Below are 18263 nucleotides of genomic sequence, written 5' to 3'. Positions count from 1 at the left end.
CGTCTCCCCAGGTGTGGAGCTGAACGCTCTGCAGTCAGTGTCCCCAGCCAGCACCCCAAGGCCGCAGGGGCTTCTGAGGGCCTCTCAGTGCCACCTGCAGACAGTCCTCCTGGTTTGCCTGCCCAGGCCACGCCCCACGCTTTCCTTTCTGCTAATTGCTCCCCTCCGGGTTTGGGGGAGGCGGAAGCCCTGTGTGTAAACCATGGCCTGCCGCCCGCCTCCCCCTCCGGTTCTTGCAGGGGTTCTGGTGCCCCCAGGGTCACTCAGCCCCAGTGGAAACTATTCCTCAGGGCAGCTCTCCTCGGCTTTTCTAGCCTCTGAATCATGCATTTTTCTGCCCATATTTGGTGCTGATTTGGTTGCTGGGCAGCCATCCAGGGCGAGTTTGCCGGGGAAGCCCGGCCAAGTGCTCACAGGAGCAGCTCTTCTTCCCCTCGAGTCCGATAGGGCCCCAGGGAGACCGGCCGGCATGGACGCTGAGCTGCCTGGGAAGGGAGTTGAAGCTCTGTTTTTCCTTTCAGTCCCCAAGAGAAGAATTCTTTCTCAGATGTTTTTGTAGTTGGAGCATATTTTTGCCATGGCTTTGAGGAGACTTCCCCTCCTGACTTCCCCCCTTTCCTGAGAATTTCCTCCCCTAACTCAAAAGCCTTGACTGTTCACTCCCAAACCTCCCTTCTCCTTCCTGCCCCCAAGGGAACAATAAGCAAGAAAACGGCGGTGCTTGCAGGGTTCCCGGGGCTGAATTCACAGCCGCTCAGGGGCTTCCCTCAGGGGTCCGCTGTGAGCCCTGCCAGTGACGGCTGTTTGGGGGGCTCCTCTTCTTTGCTGTTAGAAGCTTGCCGGCTGACCTTCTGCACATGGCCCTCTGCTCAGCCGGTCAGAGCAGGACTGAGGACACGCAGGTGCACTGGTGCCCTGCTTGCTGCCGGCGGCCCTGGGCTGCAGAGGCAGAGCTGTGTGCACGGGGAGGAGGCCGAGTTCTGGGCTTGGCCGGCAGAGGCCGCAGGAGGCAGAGCGGCTTTCCCATGCTCACCTAGGAGAGGAAGGCTTCGGGAGCGTGGGGTCGGGCCTCTTTCTGGCCAGCTGTGAAATCCCCAAAAGTTTCTGTGGGATGATGACTGCCCTCTTCCTTTTCCCCAGGGTCGAGTTCCAGAATAAATTCTACAGCGGGACCGGTTTCAAGTTCCTACCCTTCTCCTTCGAGCACATCCTGGAAGGGAAGTTAGACGAGTGAGCCCTCACGGGGACGTGCCCACTGTCCTCCCCACCCACTCCATGGTGATAGCTGTGCTCCTCTCGCGTGTTGGTTGTGATCCCTGGATTTGGGGGCATTTGTGTCATCCTTGCCAGCCTCCCCCAGCTGCGTGTGAGATCCGACCTCCTCAGCTGTGCACATTGTAGGGTAGTGATCCTGAGAAGCTGGGCTCTGGCTGTCACTCACACCACGGGCACCAGCCCTGCCCTCCATCTCCTTCGAGCCAGCCCGCTCCTCCTTGTCACCTGCTGGTGACTGTGTGCATTTCCACATGAGCCCAACGCCCAGGGAAGGAGCACCTTCGCCATCCACACCCAGATTCTGAGTTTCTGCTCCTGCCACTCTAGTCACTGGTTGTGTGTGTGTGTGGGGGGGGTGCTCTTGGCACCCTTCCCTGGGTCGGTAGGAGCAGATCCAGGAAGATGGTACTGTTGTCCTCTGCCTCCCACCTCCGGCCTTCAGAGCATTTGTTATCAGGACTCCAGCTGGACCGCACTGTGCCATTGTGCACGGCTTCTTGTCACCCCCAAGGTTCCCAGGGCACCCAACACCACCTCCCTAACCTCCACTCTCTACTCAGACATCTCCTCCTCCCTCCCAGAATCCCCTTCTTCCGCTCCCTCATTTGCATCCTGCATGATAGCGCAGCTGGGAGAGACCCAAAACAGAGGTCCTGGCTAGCTGCTCCTCAGGCCGTTCGAGGGCCCTGGCACTAACTCATCCTCTGGGCAGAGGGTTTAGATTGATGCTCCTCCTGGTGCAGACCGGGACCTTTCCCCACCCCCAAATCATGAATCTTGAGTGAAGGACGGTGATCATCAAGGCTGGTTCTCTGGCAGGCCAGCCTTGCTCTGCCCCTAGTGCCCCGTCCACTTCCACAGTGAGCCCAAGAAGGGGGCGTGAGGTCCTGGGCAGGGAGGGTCACTGTCAGTCACCATTGGCTGATTGGAGGCGACTGGCAGGGCTGCCGGGCATGTGGTGGTGAGAGCTGCACAGCCCTGCCTGTGAGCTGATGACGAGCACCCCAGGGGGCCGGCCCCGCTGTCACCCCCACACCAGCTGTGATCTTAGGGCCTTTTAAGCATGTGTTGACGCAGCAGCCCTGGCTGCTTCAGCTAAATTGATCCAGTCACTTCCAGTGGCCGAGATAATCCCCTGAATTGGCCAGGCCCTTGTCCTCTTCCACCCTGACTTTCCTGAGCGAGCTACTTAGAGCTGCTCCCTCAACCCTCCCAGGCGCGGCTGGCCCTGGGTGTGGGCCATCCGCCCCGGCTGCCCCAGCCGCCCCATGTGCTGGCCAGTGTGACCTGACCCAGACCTTGTGCAGAGCCCCTCCCCTGTGGCCCCCATGGTTTACATGATGTGATGATCTTGGTTCTGTTTACAGCAGGGCTTGAAGTAGAGTTCTCTGTGTAAGGAACCCTGCCCAAGGCCCTTCTGTTCAGACATTCCTGTGCTGAATAAAGTGTGTTTGAGTCTACAGAGGGAGGCTGGCTGTCTCTGTGCCCACAGCCCCTGCTTCGCACACTCTCCCCCGCCCTCCTCTAGCATTTCTGCTTCTCTGATCAAAGGCCACAGCTACTAAGGCCCTGACCAGGCAGTAAGTTTGTGAAATTCTCGCCTTATCTCAAGTTTCACAGGCGCCTTCCCCCTCGCATGAGCCAAGGCAGCTTTGCAGGCACTACCCATGATGGGGCGGGGACTTAGGAACCCGGCTTCGCCTCCCCTTCACACTCCACACACCCAAACAGCAGAGGCTCCTGGGAGTCTGGGCATCTGCCCTCTCCCTCTTTTCCAATTGTGCTCTTGGGGCTCAGCAGCCTGGCTGTTTTGAGCCCTGATGCCCTTGGCCTTGGTGTAAATGGAGGCTCAGCATGTGGTTTGGGGCAGCTGGAGAATGTGAGGTGCCGAGGTAGGCAGGTGGCTGAAGAGCCTGCCGACTGTCCAGGCAGGCGGGGTGGGCAGGGAGGGCTTCTCCCTCCGCGCTGCCATGTAAGGCATCCACATTCTTTCCCAGCGCCCTCCCTCCCGGGGCCTCAGAGCAGGGGCTGCGCAGGAATTCCAGCAGCAGGCTGACAACTGCGGCTCCAGGAGGGGCAGGAAACCCTGTTCATTTCATGTTCCTGTCCCCCCAGCCTCAAGCCCTCGCCTCCCTAACAGGCCAGCTGCCCTGGAATAGGCCTGGGTGCAGCCCCTCCACCTGTCTCCTCCGAAAGTCCAGAGTGGAAATTCAGGTAAATGAGCTCTTTTAGCCTCTGCTCTGTTACTGACTCAAAAAGGGAGGCCTAATCGAAATGGATATTTGGGCGCTGGCCGGGTAACTCAATTGGTTAGAGCATCGTCCTGATACACTAAGGTGTGGGTTCCCTTGACCGGATCAAACCCGGGACTCTTCAGTCTGCAGGCCGACCCTCTATCTCTGAGCCAAAACAGGTAGGGCGGCAATTGATTTTCAACAAAGGGGCCAAGAAAATCCAATGGGGGAAAGAGTCTTTTCAACAAATGGTATTAGTACAACTGGGTATCCACATGCAAAAACCAAATTTGGACCAGGACCCCATACGATGTACAAAAGTTAACTCAGAATGAATCACAGGCCAAAATGTAAGAGTTAAAACGAAAGCTCTTAAGAGGAAATCATGAGTCTTCATGCTGACCTTGGGCTAGGCAATGATTTTTAGATATGACCACAAAAATAACAAGTGATGAAGATAAGTTGGGCTTTAGAAAAATTAAAAAATGTTTTGGTTCAAAGGGAAAAATAAAGACATTCCCACCAGGAGATAATTTCTGCAAACCATACAGTTGACGCTTGAATAATGGGTCCACTTATACTTGGATTTTATTTTTCAATAAATATGCAGTCAGCCCTCTATGTCCCCAGGCTGAATGGCCAGTAAGCCCATGAAAAAATGTTCAACGTAATTAGTCATTAGAGAAATGCAAATCAAAACCATGAGGAGATACCACCTCACATCCACTAAAAAGGTTTATAAAAAAGTTAATTACAAGTGCCAGCAAGGATGTGGAGTAATTGGAACCCCTAGTCACTGCTGGTAGGAATGTAAAATGGTGCTGCTTTGGAAAGCAGTCTGGCAGTTCCTCAAAACGTTAAACAGAAGTAATATAAGACCCAGCAAGTTGACTTCTAGGTATCCGCTGAAGAAAAATGGAAAGATGCGCACGCAGACTTGTACACAGTGTTCATAGTAGCATTATTCATAATAGTCCCCCCAATGGAAACAACCCAGATGCCCATCAGTTGGATAACAAAAGGCAGTCTATCCATGTAATAGGTATTCATCTACAATAAAAAGGAATAAAGTACTGCTACTTGCAACACTATGAATGGACCTCAAAAACATGATGCTAAGGAACAGGACACAAGACCACATAACATGATTCCATTTCTGTGAAGTAGGCAAATCTATAGAGACAGAAAGTAGATGGGTAATGCCTAGGACTGGCTGCTGGATGCATTTGGGGGCAGGATTAAAATAGGAGATCCCGTCCCGGGTCCGGGTGAGGCCGCGGGCCCCTGGATCCGGGTGAGCCTGGGTCCCGGGTCCGGGGGGGGCCGCGGGCCCCTGGATCCGGGTGAGCCTGGCCCCGGGTCCGGGTGGGGCCGTGGGCCCCTGGATCCGGGTGAGCCTGGCCCCGGGTCCGGGTGGGGCCGTGGGCCCCTGGATCCGGGTGAGCCTGGCCCCGGGTCCGGGTGAGGCCGTGGGCCCCTGGATCCGGGTGAGCCTGGCCCCGGGTCCGGTTGAGGCTGTGGGCCCCTGGATCCGGGTGAAGCCGTGCCCCTGGGTCCGGCCGAGACCAAACCAGAGGGAGTCGGACCTGCATTACCACCATTTGTCCACCATCCAGAGCTGAGGGGTCAGTGCCGACATGTACTCATAGGGAACTGGTGGACATTGATATTGGGTCTCAAAAGAACTGTTGGTCCAGAAAGAAACTCACTACAGACTGATTCATTTGCCTGTCAGCATAACTATTATTGCTCGTCGCACATTCAATTCTTATAAGTATATCTCTAGTGACACATGATTTCGCTCATCTAGGGGAAATGATGAACAACATAGACTGATGAACAAGAACAGAACCAGAAACAAGGAGGCATCGATCGGACTATCGGGCCTCAGAGGGAGGATAGGGGAGGGTGGGGGGAGGGGGGAGAGATCAACCAAAGGTCTTGTGTGCATGCATATGAGCCTAACCAATGCTTAAGTTCAACAGAGGGTTGGGGCATCCAAGGGGAGGGGTGTGGGATGGGAATGGGGGGATGAGGACAAATATGTGACACCTTAATCAATAAAGAAATTAAAAAAAAAAAAAATAGGAGATCCCCTTCTCGTGAAATCCCAGGGCCCCAGGGCCCCAGACATCTGCTGAGTGAGTCTGTGCTCTGTCCAGTGAATGCCCCTTATCTTACGGTCCTAGAACCAGCATGAAAAGGGTGGCTTTGGGCCTGCTCAGTGCTATAAAGATGGGACAATTCCATCACCACCTTCAGGACCCACTCTCTGTCCTATTCACTGGGGACCTGGGTGGACTGTGCCTCTTTCTGTCCCAGGAGCCATGGATAGAAGGGGCATTGGAGCTCCCCTCCATCCAAGAGACCTGGCTGCCTTCCCAGCTCCCTGGCCTACCCAAGGCATGTCCCAGGCATTGGCTGCTCCCTGGTGGCCAGACAGGGAAGGACTCACTCCTCCTCACTGGCAAGGTGAGTGCCCTGCCATCCTAGCTGGGCTGTGACAGGCAGGCAACTGGATTGGCTGGGCAGTATTCTGGGGTGCACAGGCAGAGGGGCCAGGAACAGAAGAGAACATGATGAGATGGAGAGAGGAGAGCCAGGCCTACTTGTTTCACACTAACATTAATTGAAAAAGTAAAGTCCTCCCGCTCCCAGCATCCTAGTACTCCATGGGAGGCAACCACTGTTTTCATAGCCTTTAAAAAAGATGCACACACTATGGTACATCTACACAATGGAATACTATGCTGCCATAAAAAAGAAGGAATTCTTACCATTTTCAGCAACCTGGATGGAATTGGAGAGCATTGTGCTGGGTGAAATAAGCCAGTCAATAAAAGAAAAAGTCCACATGATCTCATTTATGGATAATAAAGAACATTATAAACTGATGAACAAAAAGATAGATACAGAGACAGTAAAGCATCAAACAGACTGTCAAATTACAGCCAGCGGGAAGGTTAGGGAGAGGTGGGGGAGATAAGAGATCAACCGAAGGACTTGTATGCATGCATATAAGCATAACCAATGGACGCAAAACTCTGGGGGGTGAGGGCATGTATGGGAGTGGGGTGGGGGGGGCAATGGTAAGATATGTACACATATAATACCTTAATAAAAAATGAAAAAATAAAATTATAATAAAAAAGATGCACACAGCCCTAGCCGGTTTTGCTCAGTGGTTAGAGCATCGGCCCACAAACAAGGGTTGCGGGTTCGATTCCGGTTAAGGGCATATACCTCGGTTTCAGGTTTGTTCCTTGGCCCCAGTAGGGGACGTGCGGGAAGCAACCAATCTGTCTCTCTCATATCCATATCGATGTTTCTCTCTCTGTCTGTCTCTCCCCCACCCTTCCACTGTCTCTAAAAAAAAAAAAATTATTGGAAAATAGATCCTCAGGTGAGGATTAACAACAACAAATAAAAAATACACACACAAATGCGAGTGTACTATACCCACTGGTTTGACCATTTGCAGAACATCCCAAATCACTAACAACACATCTTCCTCATTTTTCAGTAAATGCTCAATAGTTCATGCTTTAATTTCTTCAGTCAGCCCCTCCTGTTGTCAAAGAGCTCCCAGCCTGATGGGGAAGATGAGAAAAGCGTGTGACATGCTTGGAGTCATCCCTGAAGCTCCTGCCCAGCATCTACGAACTCGGGCTTTAAATGTACTACGAACCCCCTGGATGGTGTCCCCAACCTACTGCCCCCCCACCACTCGGGGTGAATCCAGACCCCACAGAGAGCCCCAACTCCCCCACCCACGTGTTCCCTGAGATCCAGAAATGTCAGTAAAACAGGCCCAGGCCGGAGGAGAATCTGACAAGGCTCACCTGAAGAAAGGGGTGTTCCGAGGGAAAATGGGGTGGGGGTGAGGGATGCTGGAGAGTAGAGAAGGGCCTGGGGGAGGGGTTGCAGGCTGTAGCCCCCTGAGAGTGCATCTCTCTGGGCCGGTCTTGGAGCGCTCCCTGAGAAAGGCTGAGAACCTTTTGATACTAGAAACTGGGTGAGAGCAGGGGCTGCACCTGCTGAGAGAGCTGCTCAGAGCCAGGAGCAAGGCAGGGCCTGCTGCTGTGCCCCGGGGCAGGGAGCAGGGGAGTCCGGCAAGCTCACTGGACTCCCTTGTTCTTTTTCAGTCCAGACTCCAGATGCTCTGGCCTGGCAATCCTCCTCTGATCCCGTTCCTGTCCCTAAACGGCTTCCCTCAGGCCTGACAATCTGGAAAAATCTACACCTGTCTCCCAAAGGATTCAAAATCCTGTTAGAAACGTTTTTCTAAAGGGCCCACCACGAAGCCCCCACTCACCCGCTCCCTGCCAGAGAGGCAGCCTGAACAGTAGAGGCACTGGGGCAATAGTGGCAAGAAGGCTGGTCTTAGGAGTCCGGTTCTTGTCCCAGACCCGCTCTCCTACCAGTAGTGATCTTGTCTGAGTCATTTCCTTCCTCTGGCCCTCAGTTCCCCAATTTGTAAAATGAAGGTAACTCCTGTCTGCTGCCGCCGCTGCCGCCCCTTAAGGATCCCCGAGGAGACCTCAACACGGCCACCAGGCCCTGCCCCACCGCCAGGCCACGCTCCATGGCCCATTGCCCCTCCAGCTTTGTGCATGCTCTTTTAATTCCTCAAACCTGCCCAGCTCTTTCGTTATCCTTCAGGGATCTTCATATAAACATTTTCTCTGCCTTGGGTGCTTCCCCTGTCTCTTCTAGTCAATCCCTATTAACTCCGATTAAATATCACTTCCTTTTGGAAGCCTTAGGCTGGGTGCCTTTATGTTTCTTCACACCATCACAACTATAATGTAAATTGTATATGGTTCCTAGGTCTCCTCCAGAGAGGGGTGGCAGTGCCTGGTACTAAATAAACTCGGACCTGAAGCCGCCGGTGAAGGCTAGCGGGCCACACCCGGCTCCAGGCTGCTGAGGTTACCGGGTCACGCGCTCCGGCGCCACGTGCGGTCAGAAGACACCCGCGGGCGGCTGTCCGGGACCCGGAAGCCAGTCTCCCGGCCGCCCGCGGTGTTTTGCCTTCGGTTCCACGTGACCTAAGACTCGCCGCTGATTGGGCCCGGGGCGCCCCGCCCCCTGGGCCCGCGTCCCGAATAGGTTTCCCGCGGGGCTGCAGCCAGGTTGAGACCGTGGACCATGCAGGCGGCTGCAGCGGCCGCGGCGCTGGGGTTCCTGCTCCTGGCCCTGGCGGGGGCCGCGGCCGGGGACGAGGCCCGAGAGGCGGAGGCCGTGCGGGCGCTGCTGGCCCGACTGCTGGGACCCGGGCCGGCGGCCGCCTTCTCGGTGTCGGTGGAGCGCGCCCTGGCGGCCGAGTCCGGCCTGGACACCTACCGCCTGAGCGGCGGCGGCGCCGGGGCGCGAGTGCGGGTGCTCGGCTCCACGGGCGTGGCCGCTGCCGCCGGCCTGCACCGCTACCTGCGCGACTTCTGCGGCTGCCACGTGGCCTGGTCGGGCTCTCAGCTGCACCTGCCGCAGCCGCTGCCCGCCGTGCCCGAGGAGCTGACCGAGGCCACGCCCAACAGGTACCGGCGGGACCGCCCTCGGCTCCCCTGCAGCTGCCTCCTGCCCGCAGCCCGCGCGCACCTGGCTGAAGCCCCGCCCCACCCCCCCGCGCTACGCTGGTGGGAAGCGCTAGCCCCTTGGGTCGCGCAACTCTGGCTTCAGATCCCCGCTCTGCCTTGTCCAACTGACAAAAAAGATCTAGAGGCTTTGGCTGGAAAGACATGACAAGGATTTATTCAAGGGTCTTAGAACCGGAAACACAACTAGGCAATAGAATGTTCCGAAGAAGAAAAACCTGAGTTCTTATAGTAAAAAGTACATTCTTCCGAGATCAGATGAGATCGGAAGCGTTCTGGGCAGTACGGCCCTAGACGTAAAAGGTACATTCTTGAAAAGAATCAGCTTGCATTCTTTTTTTTTTAATGTTTTAAACATTTTTACTGATTTCAGAGAGGAAGGGAGAGAGAGAGAGAGAGAAAGAGAAACATCAATGATGAGAAAGAACCATTGGTCAGTCCGGGCATGTGCCCTGACCGGGAATCAAACTGTGACCTCCTGGTTCATATCAGATGCTCAACCACCGAGCCCCACCGGCTGGGCTCACCTTGCATTCTTAACCTCTTAGCTCTGCCTGGGGTGGATCCCCAAGTGAAGCCGTAGAGAGACCACATTTGGAACCCCTCCCTCTGGGCTGGATCTGGATTCAGGCGGCCTTCTGAGTTCTTCCAGAACAATGGGTGTCAGGGTGAGGAACATCCTTTTTGCGCTGAAGGACACACCCCAGCTCATGCTCATGCCCCTGCCCACAGGTACCGCTATTACCAGAACGTGTGCACCCACAGCTACTCCTTCGTGTGGTGGGACTGGGCCCGCTGGGAACAGGAGATTGACTGGATGGCACTGAATGGCATCAACTTGGCGCTGGCCTGGAACGGCCAGGAGGCCATCTGGCAGCGGGTACGTGCCCACCACACGGGCCACTCCAGGTGTCCCTGTCCCCCACCCCGCAGCACACAGTGTCTGGCACACAGAGAACAAGGGCTCCAGAAGTGATTGTGGTGGGCACAGTGGCCCCAGCCCTCTGGAAACGGCTTCCGCGGCTGAGACAAACACTAGGAGTGCTTACGGAGAGCTGGACCAGCACCCCACCGTACACGCTTAAGAAGTCCAGTCAGTCTGCTGCGTCTACAGATCCTATGTCATTAGCAGTCTTTGACCTCCCTAGTCTCTCCATCCTTAGTCATGGCCCTGATTCAGGCTCTCACGCCCTCTCCCTGCACCCCCACAAGAGCCTCTGAACAGGACTCCTGGCTTTCCAGGCTCCGCTAGCCAGAGAGCCCTTTCTGAAGTGCAGATCTGGGCAAGCCCCCCCACTAACGCCCGGAGCGCAGCCTTGCCTCCAGCCTTTGCGGGGCCTGGGAGCGTCCATCCCTCGGCCCTGAGGGCTGGCTGCACCTGGGGCTGCTTGCACTCCCTGCAGAGCTGATCTCTAGCCAGCCTTGCTCCATGAAGCCTTCTAAGGCCCCTTCCTTGTTTGGGGAGAGCCCCCTTGTGCCTCAGCTCACCTGTGCGACGAGGGTGACATTAGTAAACTCACCTGTTCACACATCTGTTTTACTGGACGGTGGGCTCCTTGCAGGCGGAGGTTGCATTTTGTCTCAGTCACCGTAGGGCACAGCACAGAGAAGAGCTGAGTGAATGTCAGTGAATCAGGGAAAGGAGATGAATGTATTCACATGTGTGGGGATTGCCTTCCTCCTCAGGTGTACCTGGCCTTGGGCCTGACCCAGGCAGAGATCGACGAGTACTTCACTGGTCCTGCCTTCCTGGCCTGGGAACGCATGGGCAACCTGCACACCTGGGGTGGCCCCCTGCCCCACTCCTGGCACCTCAAGCAGCTCTACCTGCAGGTAAAATAAAGGGGACAGGGAGGGGTAGAATTGGTCCTGGACAGTCACGGGCTAGGGAGGGTGGTATTTGGCCAGTCTCAAGGCTCCTAATTAGATCCCGGGGACGCTGTGTGCCCTGGGGGAGCGAGGGCCTCCCATCTCGGGCCATGCTCACCAGCTCCCCCTCCCATTCCCCCCAGCATCGGATCCTGGACCGGATGCGCTCCTTCGGCATGATTCCCGTGCTGCCGGCTTTCGCAGGGCATGTCCCCAAGGCTATAACCAGGTGAGGCTCCCCGGCCCTCACCTCCCACTCAGCTCAGAGATGGGGTTTATTTTCCCTGCAAGACATGATTTAAAGAGCTGTAGGCTTGATTCCTGGCTCTGCTACCCAGTAGCCATGTGACTTCAGGCAGGTTATGTGACTGCTGTGTGCCTCAGTTGCCTCACGTATAAAATATACGTGGCTTGGCACCGAGACTTAGCAAAAGGCAGCTCTTGTGAGTGGTAGTAGGGGTGCACTGGCCTCTGTCCTCCCTGCTCCTCTGTGGTACCCACCCGTCCTCTCCTGTGGCTGGGAAAATCCTTCAAGGCCAGCTGAGACCTCCCCTCCTTCAGGCCCGTGAACCCCTGTCACCGGTCACCACCTCCTTCAGGCCCGTGAGCCCCTGGTTTCCACCGCTCTCACAGCACTTTGCGCACGCTGCTGGCCCCGCTGGCCACCCCTTCGTCTCTCCAGCCGGGTGGCAGGAGCCTCGTGCATACGTTCAGTGAACGCTTGTCGGGGGTCTGGGACCGCCAGCCCAGGCTCTGTGCTGGGGCCTGGGGAGACAGCGATAACAGTGCACCGAGTTCCTAGTTCCTGCCCCTGGTGGGAGATAGGTTGGCAGGGGGTTATAATACAGTGATAGGGCCCACTTCTCCGTCAAGGTCACTTCTGCCTGGGTAAGAGGAGCTGCAAGGACTCAGCGAGAGGCACTACTGGGCCAGACCTTGAAAAATGAGTGTTGTTTGTTTCAGTCAGTGGGAGGGGAGATAGCAAGAGTTTTCCAAACTAGGTGAAACTTAAAAGGTGTCAAGGAGTAACCAGCTGGATGAGCAGGGAGAGAGGAGGAAAGGACTCCAGGCACGGGGGCACAGTATGTGCAAAGGCTCGGAGGCATGAGAGACCAGGATGAGGTCCAGGAGTCGCAGATAAGTTAATGAAACTGGCAATGACTGTGTCAGCCTCCACTAAATGTCTGGACTGTTCCCACCCCCAACTAGGGTGTTCCCTCAGGTCAACGTCACCCAGATGGGCAGCTGGGGACACTTTAACTGCTCCTACTCCTGCTCCTTCCTCCTGGCTCCTGAAGACCCCCTGTTCCCTGTCGTGGGGAGCCTCTTCCTGCGGGAGCTGACCAGAGAGTTTGGCACAGATCACATCTACGGGGCCGACACGTTCAATGAGATGCAGCCCCCATCCTCGGAGCCCTCCTACCTCGCCGCAGCCACTGCCGCCGTCTACCAGGCCATGGTCGCAGGTTTGGTGCCGGGGAGGCGGGGAAGGGGAGGAGGGGCTGGCCATAACAACACCTGACGGTGACACATAGCGCTCTTCAGTTTACCGAGCACTTGCACACACACACCATCTCATTTAATCACACTGGTGAGAGGTGAGGTGAGCTCCAGAAGCAGACAGCCTGCTCAAACTCCGCTACTGCCGCTTCCTGCCCGCGTGACTGCAATGAGTTCCCTCCCTCCCAGGGCCTCAGTTGCTTCATCTATAAAATGGGGCTCCCTCTAAGTAGGATGATGCCTGGCCCAGAGTAACGTGTCATTAAGTGCCGGGTATTAAAAAGACAGGGATGGGCAAAAGCAGGTCTACAGATGTGAGTACGTGAAACAGTGTGTTCTTGTATTATTTATTTATTTGTTTGTTTTATTATTTGTTACAACTGTAAACCTACTTTTGCCCACCCCGTATTTTATTTGGTCTCTACCTCCATGCTGAGGTACGTAACACAGGCCAGAGGTTAGGGAATGTGCCCAAAGCTGGCAGGTGCCCTTCCTGGTGCACAGATGTGAACCTAGTACTCCTTCCTGCCGCTTACAGGGGAGGGTGGGGAGGAGCCAGGTCAGGAATGGTGGTGGGGAGGCCTCTGTGTCAGCAGGAAGGGAACGGATTGGCTCAGGGTACCGTGCGCAGCGCTGCTTCAAGTCTGATTCAGCCCAGAGCCTGTCAGGTCTGCAGATGCAGCCTCCTTCCCTTCCCTCCCCAACCTGAGTCAGAATGAGCAGGGCTGGAGCCCATGAATGTGTGTGTGAACCAGCCTCTGGGTAATTCCGATGGGGGAGGAGGAGATGGAAGGGGTGTGTGTAATGAATTAGCCCTGCTGGCTGGAGGGGTCCAGGGAGGGAAGTGTCCTGTGATAGTCAGCTGACTTCTCTGGACCTCTGTTTCCTCTCTGTAGAGTGGGGGTGAATGTTCCTCTGAAGAGCCCTCCCTTCTCATCACCTCTCTTCTCTGTCCCCCACCCCCACCACAGTGGACCCTGACGCCGTGTGGCTCCTCCAAGGCTGGCTCTTCCAGCACCAGCCCCAGTTCTGGGGCCCAGCCCAGGTGGAGGCTGTGCTCAGGGCAGTGCCCCGTGGCCGCCTCCTCGTTCTGGACCTGTTTGCTGAGAGCCAGCCCGTGTACGTCCGCTCAGCCTCCTTCCAGGGCCAGCCCTTCATCTGGTGCATGCTGCATAACTTTGGGGGCAACCACGGCCTGTTTGGGGCCCTGGAGGCCGTGAACCGAGGCCCCGCAGCCGCCCGCCTCTTCCCCAACTCCACCATGGTAGGCACGGGCATGGCCCCTGAAGGCATTGGCCAGAACGAAGTGGTCTATGCCCTCATGGCTGAGCTGGGCTGGCGGAAGGGCCCAGTGGCAGATTTGGGGGCCTGGGTGACCAGCTTTGCGGCCCGGCGGTATGGGGTCTCCCATGAAGGTGCAGAGGCAGCATGGAGGCTGCTTCTCAGGAGTGTCTACAACTGCTCTGGCGAGGCCTGCAGTGGCCACAATCGCAGCCCACTGGTCAGGCGGCCGTCCCTGCAGATGGTAACCACTGTATGGTACAACCGATCGGATGTGTTTGAGGCCTGGCGGCTGCTGCTGACAGCCTCCCCCGCTCTGGCCACCAGCCCGTCCTTCCGCTACGACCTGGTGGACCTCACTCGCCAGGCGGTCCAGGAGCTGGTCAGCTTGTACTATGAGGAGGTGAGGACCGCCTACCTGAACAAGGAGCTGGTCCCCCTGCTGAGGGCGGCAGGCATCCTGGCCTACGAGCTTCTGCCCTCCCTGGACAGCTTACTGGCCAGCGATAGCCACTTCCTGCTGGGCAGCTGGCTGGAGCAGGCCCGGGCAGCCGCGGTCAGTGAGGCCGAGGCCCACTTCTATGAACAGAACAGCCGCTACCAGCTCACCCTCTGGGGGCCAGAGGGCAACATTCTAGACTACGCCAACAAGCAGCTGGCAGGGCTGGTGGCCGACTACTACGCCCCCCGCTGGCGACTCTTCCTGGAGACGCTGGTTGACAGCCTGGTCCAAGGCACCCCCTTCCAGCAGCACCAGTTTGAGAAGCATGCCCTCCAGCTGGAGCAGACCTTTGCCCTCAGCACACGGAGGTACCCCAGCCAGCCCCAAGGCGACACTGTGGACCTGGCCAAGAAGCTCTTCCTCAAATATTACCCCCGCTGGGTGGCTGGCTCCTTGTGACAGATTAACCACCCCTGGGCCATGTTCTCCCCAAACTACAAGCCCGGGCAGGCTCCTGGGGTCTGGAGCTGGGCAAGCAGCACTGGAGGTCCCCAAGCCTGGGCGAAGGGACTCAAGACCTGCCGGTCGGATCGAGGTTAGGAGATTTGGAGGGAAGTGAGCTGCCCTCCCCCGCCACCCCAAATTTGGGACCAAAGTACTGTTTTCATACAACTTAATAAACTGGTGAATCCCCTGGGCCTGTCTGTCTGAATGTCACTGCTCCTGTGCCTGGGAGGACTCGGAGTTATAGCATGGACACCAGTGTGAGGCCAGCTCTCCCTGTCCCCTTGCTTTTGTCTGCCCGTTTTTAATACTAACCCCTGACCTTTGAACTAAGAATGCCTTCCCAAAGCATTTGCTTTCATACCCTCAGCAGCAAACTTTGGAAACTATAATTGTCCCCGTGGGACAGAGGCATGCCCAGGGAAAGACCCGCGCGGGGCACTCGGTGCCCACGGGGAGCCCACACCTCCTGCTTACAAAGCTTCACCCGACCTCTGACCAGCAACTAAAGCAGGTCCTTCCAAGCAGGGGCCTCATCTCTGCCTTGACCTAGAGCAGAGTGGGGAGAGCAGGCCAGGGACCTCTGGAGGGTTCAGCCTTGAGGTGGTGCTGAAGACACAACAAGGGGTGAGGCTCTCTGGGGGCGGGGGCGGAGCGAAGTAGGTGATATCTAGTCCCGAGACCAGAGCCTCTCCCACACGCTCTCCCCATGGACCGCACAGTGGTGCTCATCACCGGCTGCTCCTCGGGCATCGGCCTGCACCTGGCCCTGCGTCTGGCGGCAGACCCTTCCAGGAGCTTCAAAGGTATATGAGGGCATTGGGATGGGAGCCCCCCTGGTCCCAGGGCACTCGGTAAGTTAAGCAGGACATTCAGGTCCTCGTCTTGTCCCCAACCTCCAGTGTATGCCACTTTACGGGACCTGAGCACGCAGGGCCCACTGTGGGAGGCAGCCGGGTCCCAAGGGTGCCCGCCCGGCTCCCTGAAGACGTTGCAGCTGGACGTGCAGGACGCAGATTCCGTGGCTGCTGCCAGGGCACATGTGACTGAGGGCCGCGTGGACGTGCTGGGTGAGCCTCCCCAAAACACATGCAAGAGCCTTCCCTGCCCTGTGTCCACACCAAGGTGTCCTGAGGCCCAGGAAACGCGGGACGGCCGGGTCGGAGGGCAGTGCAGGAGGCACAGGGTTCGAACCTCTCCCCACAGTGTGCAACGCGGGCCGGGGCCTGCACGGGCCGATCGAGGTGCACTCGGCGGAGGCCGTGGGCTCTGTGCTGGACGTGAACTTGGTTGGGATGGTGCAGATGCTTCAGGCCTTCCTGCCGGACATGAAGCGCCGCCGCTCAGGACGCATATTGGTGACTGGGAGCATGGGAGGCCTGATGGGTGAGTGGGGTGAGTGGAGGGGGGCTGGGCCGGGCACCGGGCACCCCTGCGGGCTTTCCCTGGACGCGCTCCCATCTGAGTCTCAACGGCCTCATCTCCCCTCAAAGGGCTGCCCTTCAACGCTGTTTACTGTGCCAGCAAGTTCGCCATCGAAGGTTTATGCGAGAGTCTGGCGGTGCTGCTGCCCCCCTTCGGGATCCAGTGAGTCACCGCCCACCCTCTGACCCTGACTTTGGGAACTCCCATGCCCGGCTAGGCGGAGCTGCGCCCAGGGTTCTCCCTGCCCTTCCCTACTGCGGCCCGTGTCTGTTGTGTGCCCGGCACTGTACTGGGCCCATGCGTGCGACCCACCTGGTGAGGTGTCTGTTATTATTGGGAAGCTGAGGCCCAGAGAGATTAGCTGACTGCCCCAAGGTCACACGGTATGTGACCCAGCCAAGTTCAAGTTCTGATGCGACCCAGCCAAGTTGGAATTCTGACGCCAGAGTCTCTCAGACCCACAAATGGAAGTGGGAGCGCTTTTCGGGCAGTGAGCCACTTTCAAGCGCTCTGGTTAGCTTTATGCGCCAGTGCGCAGACCCCCGCCTACCCTCCCTCCTGGCGGTGCGCTGGGGCTGGGGGCGGGGGCTGGGGGCTGGGGGCTGGGGGCCCGGTTGGGCTCTGTTCTCACTGGCTCCCAGCCCACTCGCTGCTCTCGGTCGCCAGTGTGAGCCTCATCGAATGCGGCCCGGTGCGCACCGCCTTCCAGGGCAAAGTCCAGGACGGCCTCGACGCGGTGCTGGACAGTGCAGATGCCCAGACCCGAGACCTTTTCTCCCAGTACCAGCGCCACTTCGAGCAGGTCTTCCGCGAAGCGGCGCAGGACCCAGAGGAGGTGACAGAGGTGGGTGCCAGGCGGGGCTCCGGGAGCGGGGGCGGGGCGGCACTCGCGTCCTCGCTCCCAGCCCCAGCCAGCTTCCTCTCCCGCACCTCCGCAGGTCTTCCTCACCGCGCTGCGCGCCCCGCAGCCAGCCCTGCGCTACTTCGCCTCCGAGCGCATCCTGCCCCTGGTGCGGCTGCGCCTCGCTGACCCCAGCGGCTGCAGCTATGTCGCCGCCATGCACCGCACAGTGTTCGGTGACAAGTCCGCCCAGGGTCCGGAAGGTGCTCAGGCGGAGCCTGGAGCGGGCGAACTAGGGGGCCCTGAGTTCAGCGCGTCTCCAGCTGCCCCGAAATAAAGGCCTGGTCCCCATGGTCTCCCTCTCTCTCCTTTGCGAGCCCAGGGATGTGGGGTTCTGGGGAGTGGAGCGGGACTGCACTGCACCGGCTGGTGCTGCAGGCGGGCGTGGTTACCCCGACCTGGAAACCTCCCAGAATGAGGACAGAGCTGGCCAGGGTCACGCCTCAAGTCCATGCTCCTGTCTGCAGCAGTAGGAGTTAGGCAGGCTTGGATGGGGAGAAAGCCGGTTGTGTCTTAGCCCCCACTACTCATAGGACCTCAGGCAAGTTTTTTACCTTCTCTGAGGCTGTTTTCTTATCTGTAAAATGGGTATGCTTCCTATGTCATGGGTCATAGTAAGAATTAATTGAGATAATGCCTGAAAGTGCTGGTATAGAGGTCTTCATAGCAGGTCTTGTACTTGTATTCTCATGTGGAAAGCAGATGTGGAAAGAAACAAGGCCAAATGAATTAAAAGGAGACAGCCCCCACTCACCCTCCCGTGCCCCCTGCCCTAGACAAAACTCAGCAGGAGAGGGCCCCTCCAGCCCAGGCGCTGCCTCTCACCAGGAGGTTTAGCTGAGGCTCCAGGCCTGGCTGTTCTGTCCAGTGTCTGTCCTCCTTCCTGAAGCCAGCGGCAGGAGCTAGAGGGGCAGGAGCCACTGAAAGGGCCTGCAGGGCTGAGGAGCCAATCTCCTAACTTCCTCCAGGTTGGGTGCTGGAGGAGGGGTGAACAGAGAGAAACTAGGTGAGGAGGTTGCAGGCAGAGGAAAGGGGCAGGGGTGCCCTGGGGGGGATGGTAGTGGGGGACAGACCAGGAGAGGGGAGGGACAAGCAGGGGCTTGGCTGCAGAGAGCCTGGAAGAGGGAAGAGGGAGGACCCTACCACCTACCAGGGTGCTTGGAGCTTTGTATGGGGCTTTGGGGGAAGGAGGTGCTGCATCCTCCCCTCCCCTACCTCCAGGCAATGATCTGCTCTGG

The 18263-nt window shown here is 57.6% G+C and overlaps 3 protein-coding genes across 6 annotated transcripts in view; all 3 read left to right on the top strand.

The window, feature by feature from the left end:
* Positions 1-4783, top strand: part of ATP6V0A1 (ATPase H+ transporting V0 subunit a1) — a 57470-nt gene extending 52687 nt beyond the window's left edge. Inside the window, exon 21 of one of the 3 annotated variants that reach the window (XM_079798509.1) lies at positions 1141-4783. In XM_079798509.1, coding sequence (XP_079654635.1) covers positions 1141-1234 — 94 coding nt within the window. In that variant the 3' untranslated portion in view covers positions 1235-4783. The remainder of the gene's footprint in view (positions 1-1140) is intronic. The other 2 variants (XM_079798511.1, XM_079798510.1) reach the window with 2 other exon arrangements.
* Positions 4784-8592: 3809 nt separating this feature from the next.
* On the top strand, positions 8593-14798 carry NAGLU (N-acetyl-alpha-glucosaminidase). The gene is made up of 6 exons (XM_079798531.1): positions 8593-9046; positions 9836-9983; positions 10790-10936; positions 11116-11201; positions 12182-12438; positions 13444-14798. Exons 1-6 carry the CDS (start codon positions 8661-8663, stop codon positions 14652-14654), a joined length of 2235 nt encoding a protein of 744 aa, XP_079654657.1. The 5' UTR covers positions 8593-8660; the 3' UTR covers positions 14655-14798.
* Positions 14799-14818: 20 nt separating this feature from the next.
* On the top strand, positions 14819-17321 carry HSD17B1 (hydroxysteroid 17-beta dehydrogenase 1). 2 transcript variants are annotated; one of them, XM_079798543.1, is made up of 6 exons: positions 14819-15505; positions 15602-15769; positions 15906-16085; positions 16193-16286; positions 16791-16968; positions 17063-17321. In XM_079798543.1, the coding sequence occupies exons 1-6, from the start codon at positions 15409-15411 to the stop codon at positions 17300-17302; spliced, it is 957 nt and encodes a 318-aa protein (XP_079654669.1). In that variant the 5' UTR covers positions 14819-15408; the 3' UTR covers positions 17303-17321. The 2 variants fall into 2 exon arrangements, with proteins under 2 accessions (XP_079654669.1, XP_079654668.1); XM_079798542.1 differs by having other exon boundaries at positions 15602-16057.
* Positions 17322-18263: the final 942 nt, after the last annotated feature.

Source organism: Cnephaeus nilssonii (genome assembly GCF_951640355.1).
Source record: "Cnephaeus nilssonii genome assembly, chromosome: 19".
NCBI classification, from domain to species: Eukaryota; Metazoa; Chordata; class Mammalia; order Chiroptera; family Vespertilionidae; genus Cnephaeus; species Cnephaeus nilssonii.
The sequence above is the reverse complement of the archived record's forward strand: the minus strand, read 5'-3'. Positions and strand labels throughout refer to the sequence as shown.

Coding starts and splice junctions, on each gene's coding strand:
- NAGLU (XM_079798531.1), top strand. CDS start 8,661: ATGCAGGCGGCTGCAGCGGCCGCGGCGCTGGGGTTCCTGCTCCTGGCC. Junction 10,937..11,115: donor TCAAGCAGCTCTACCTGCAG/GTAAAATAAAGG, acceptor CATTCCCCCCAG/CATCGGATCCTGGACCGGAT. Junction 11,202..12,181: donor GTCCCCAAGGCTATAACCAG/GTGAGGCTCCCC, acceptor ACCCCCAACTAG/GGTGTTCCCTCAGGTCAACG.
- HSD17B1 (XM_079798542.1), top strand. CDS start 15,409: ATGGACCGCACAGTGGTGCTCATCACCGGCTGCTCCTCGGGCATCGGC. Junction 15,506..15,601: donor CCCTTCCAGGAGCTTCAAAG/GTATATGAGGGC, acceptor CCCAACCTCCAG/TGTATGCCACTTTACGGGAC. Junction 16,058..16,192: donor GCCGCTCAGGACGCATATTG/GTGACTGGGAGC, acceptor CTCCCCTCAAAG/GGCTGCCCTTCAACGCTGTT.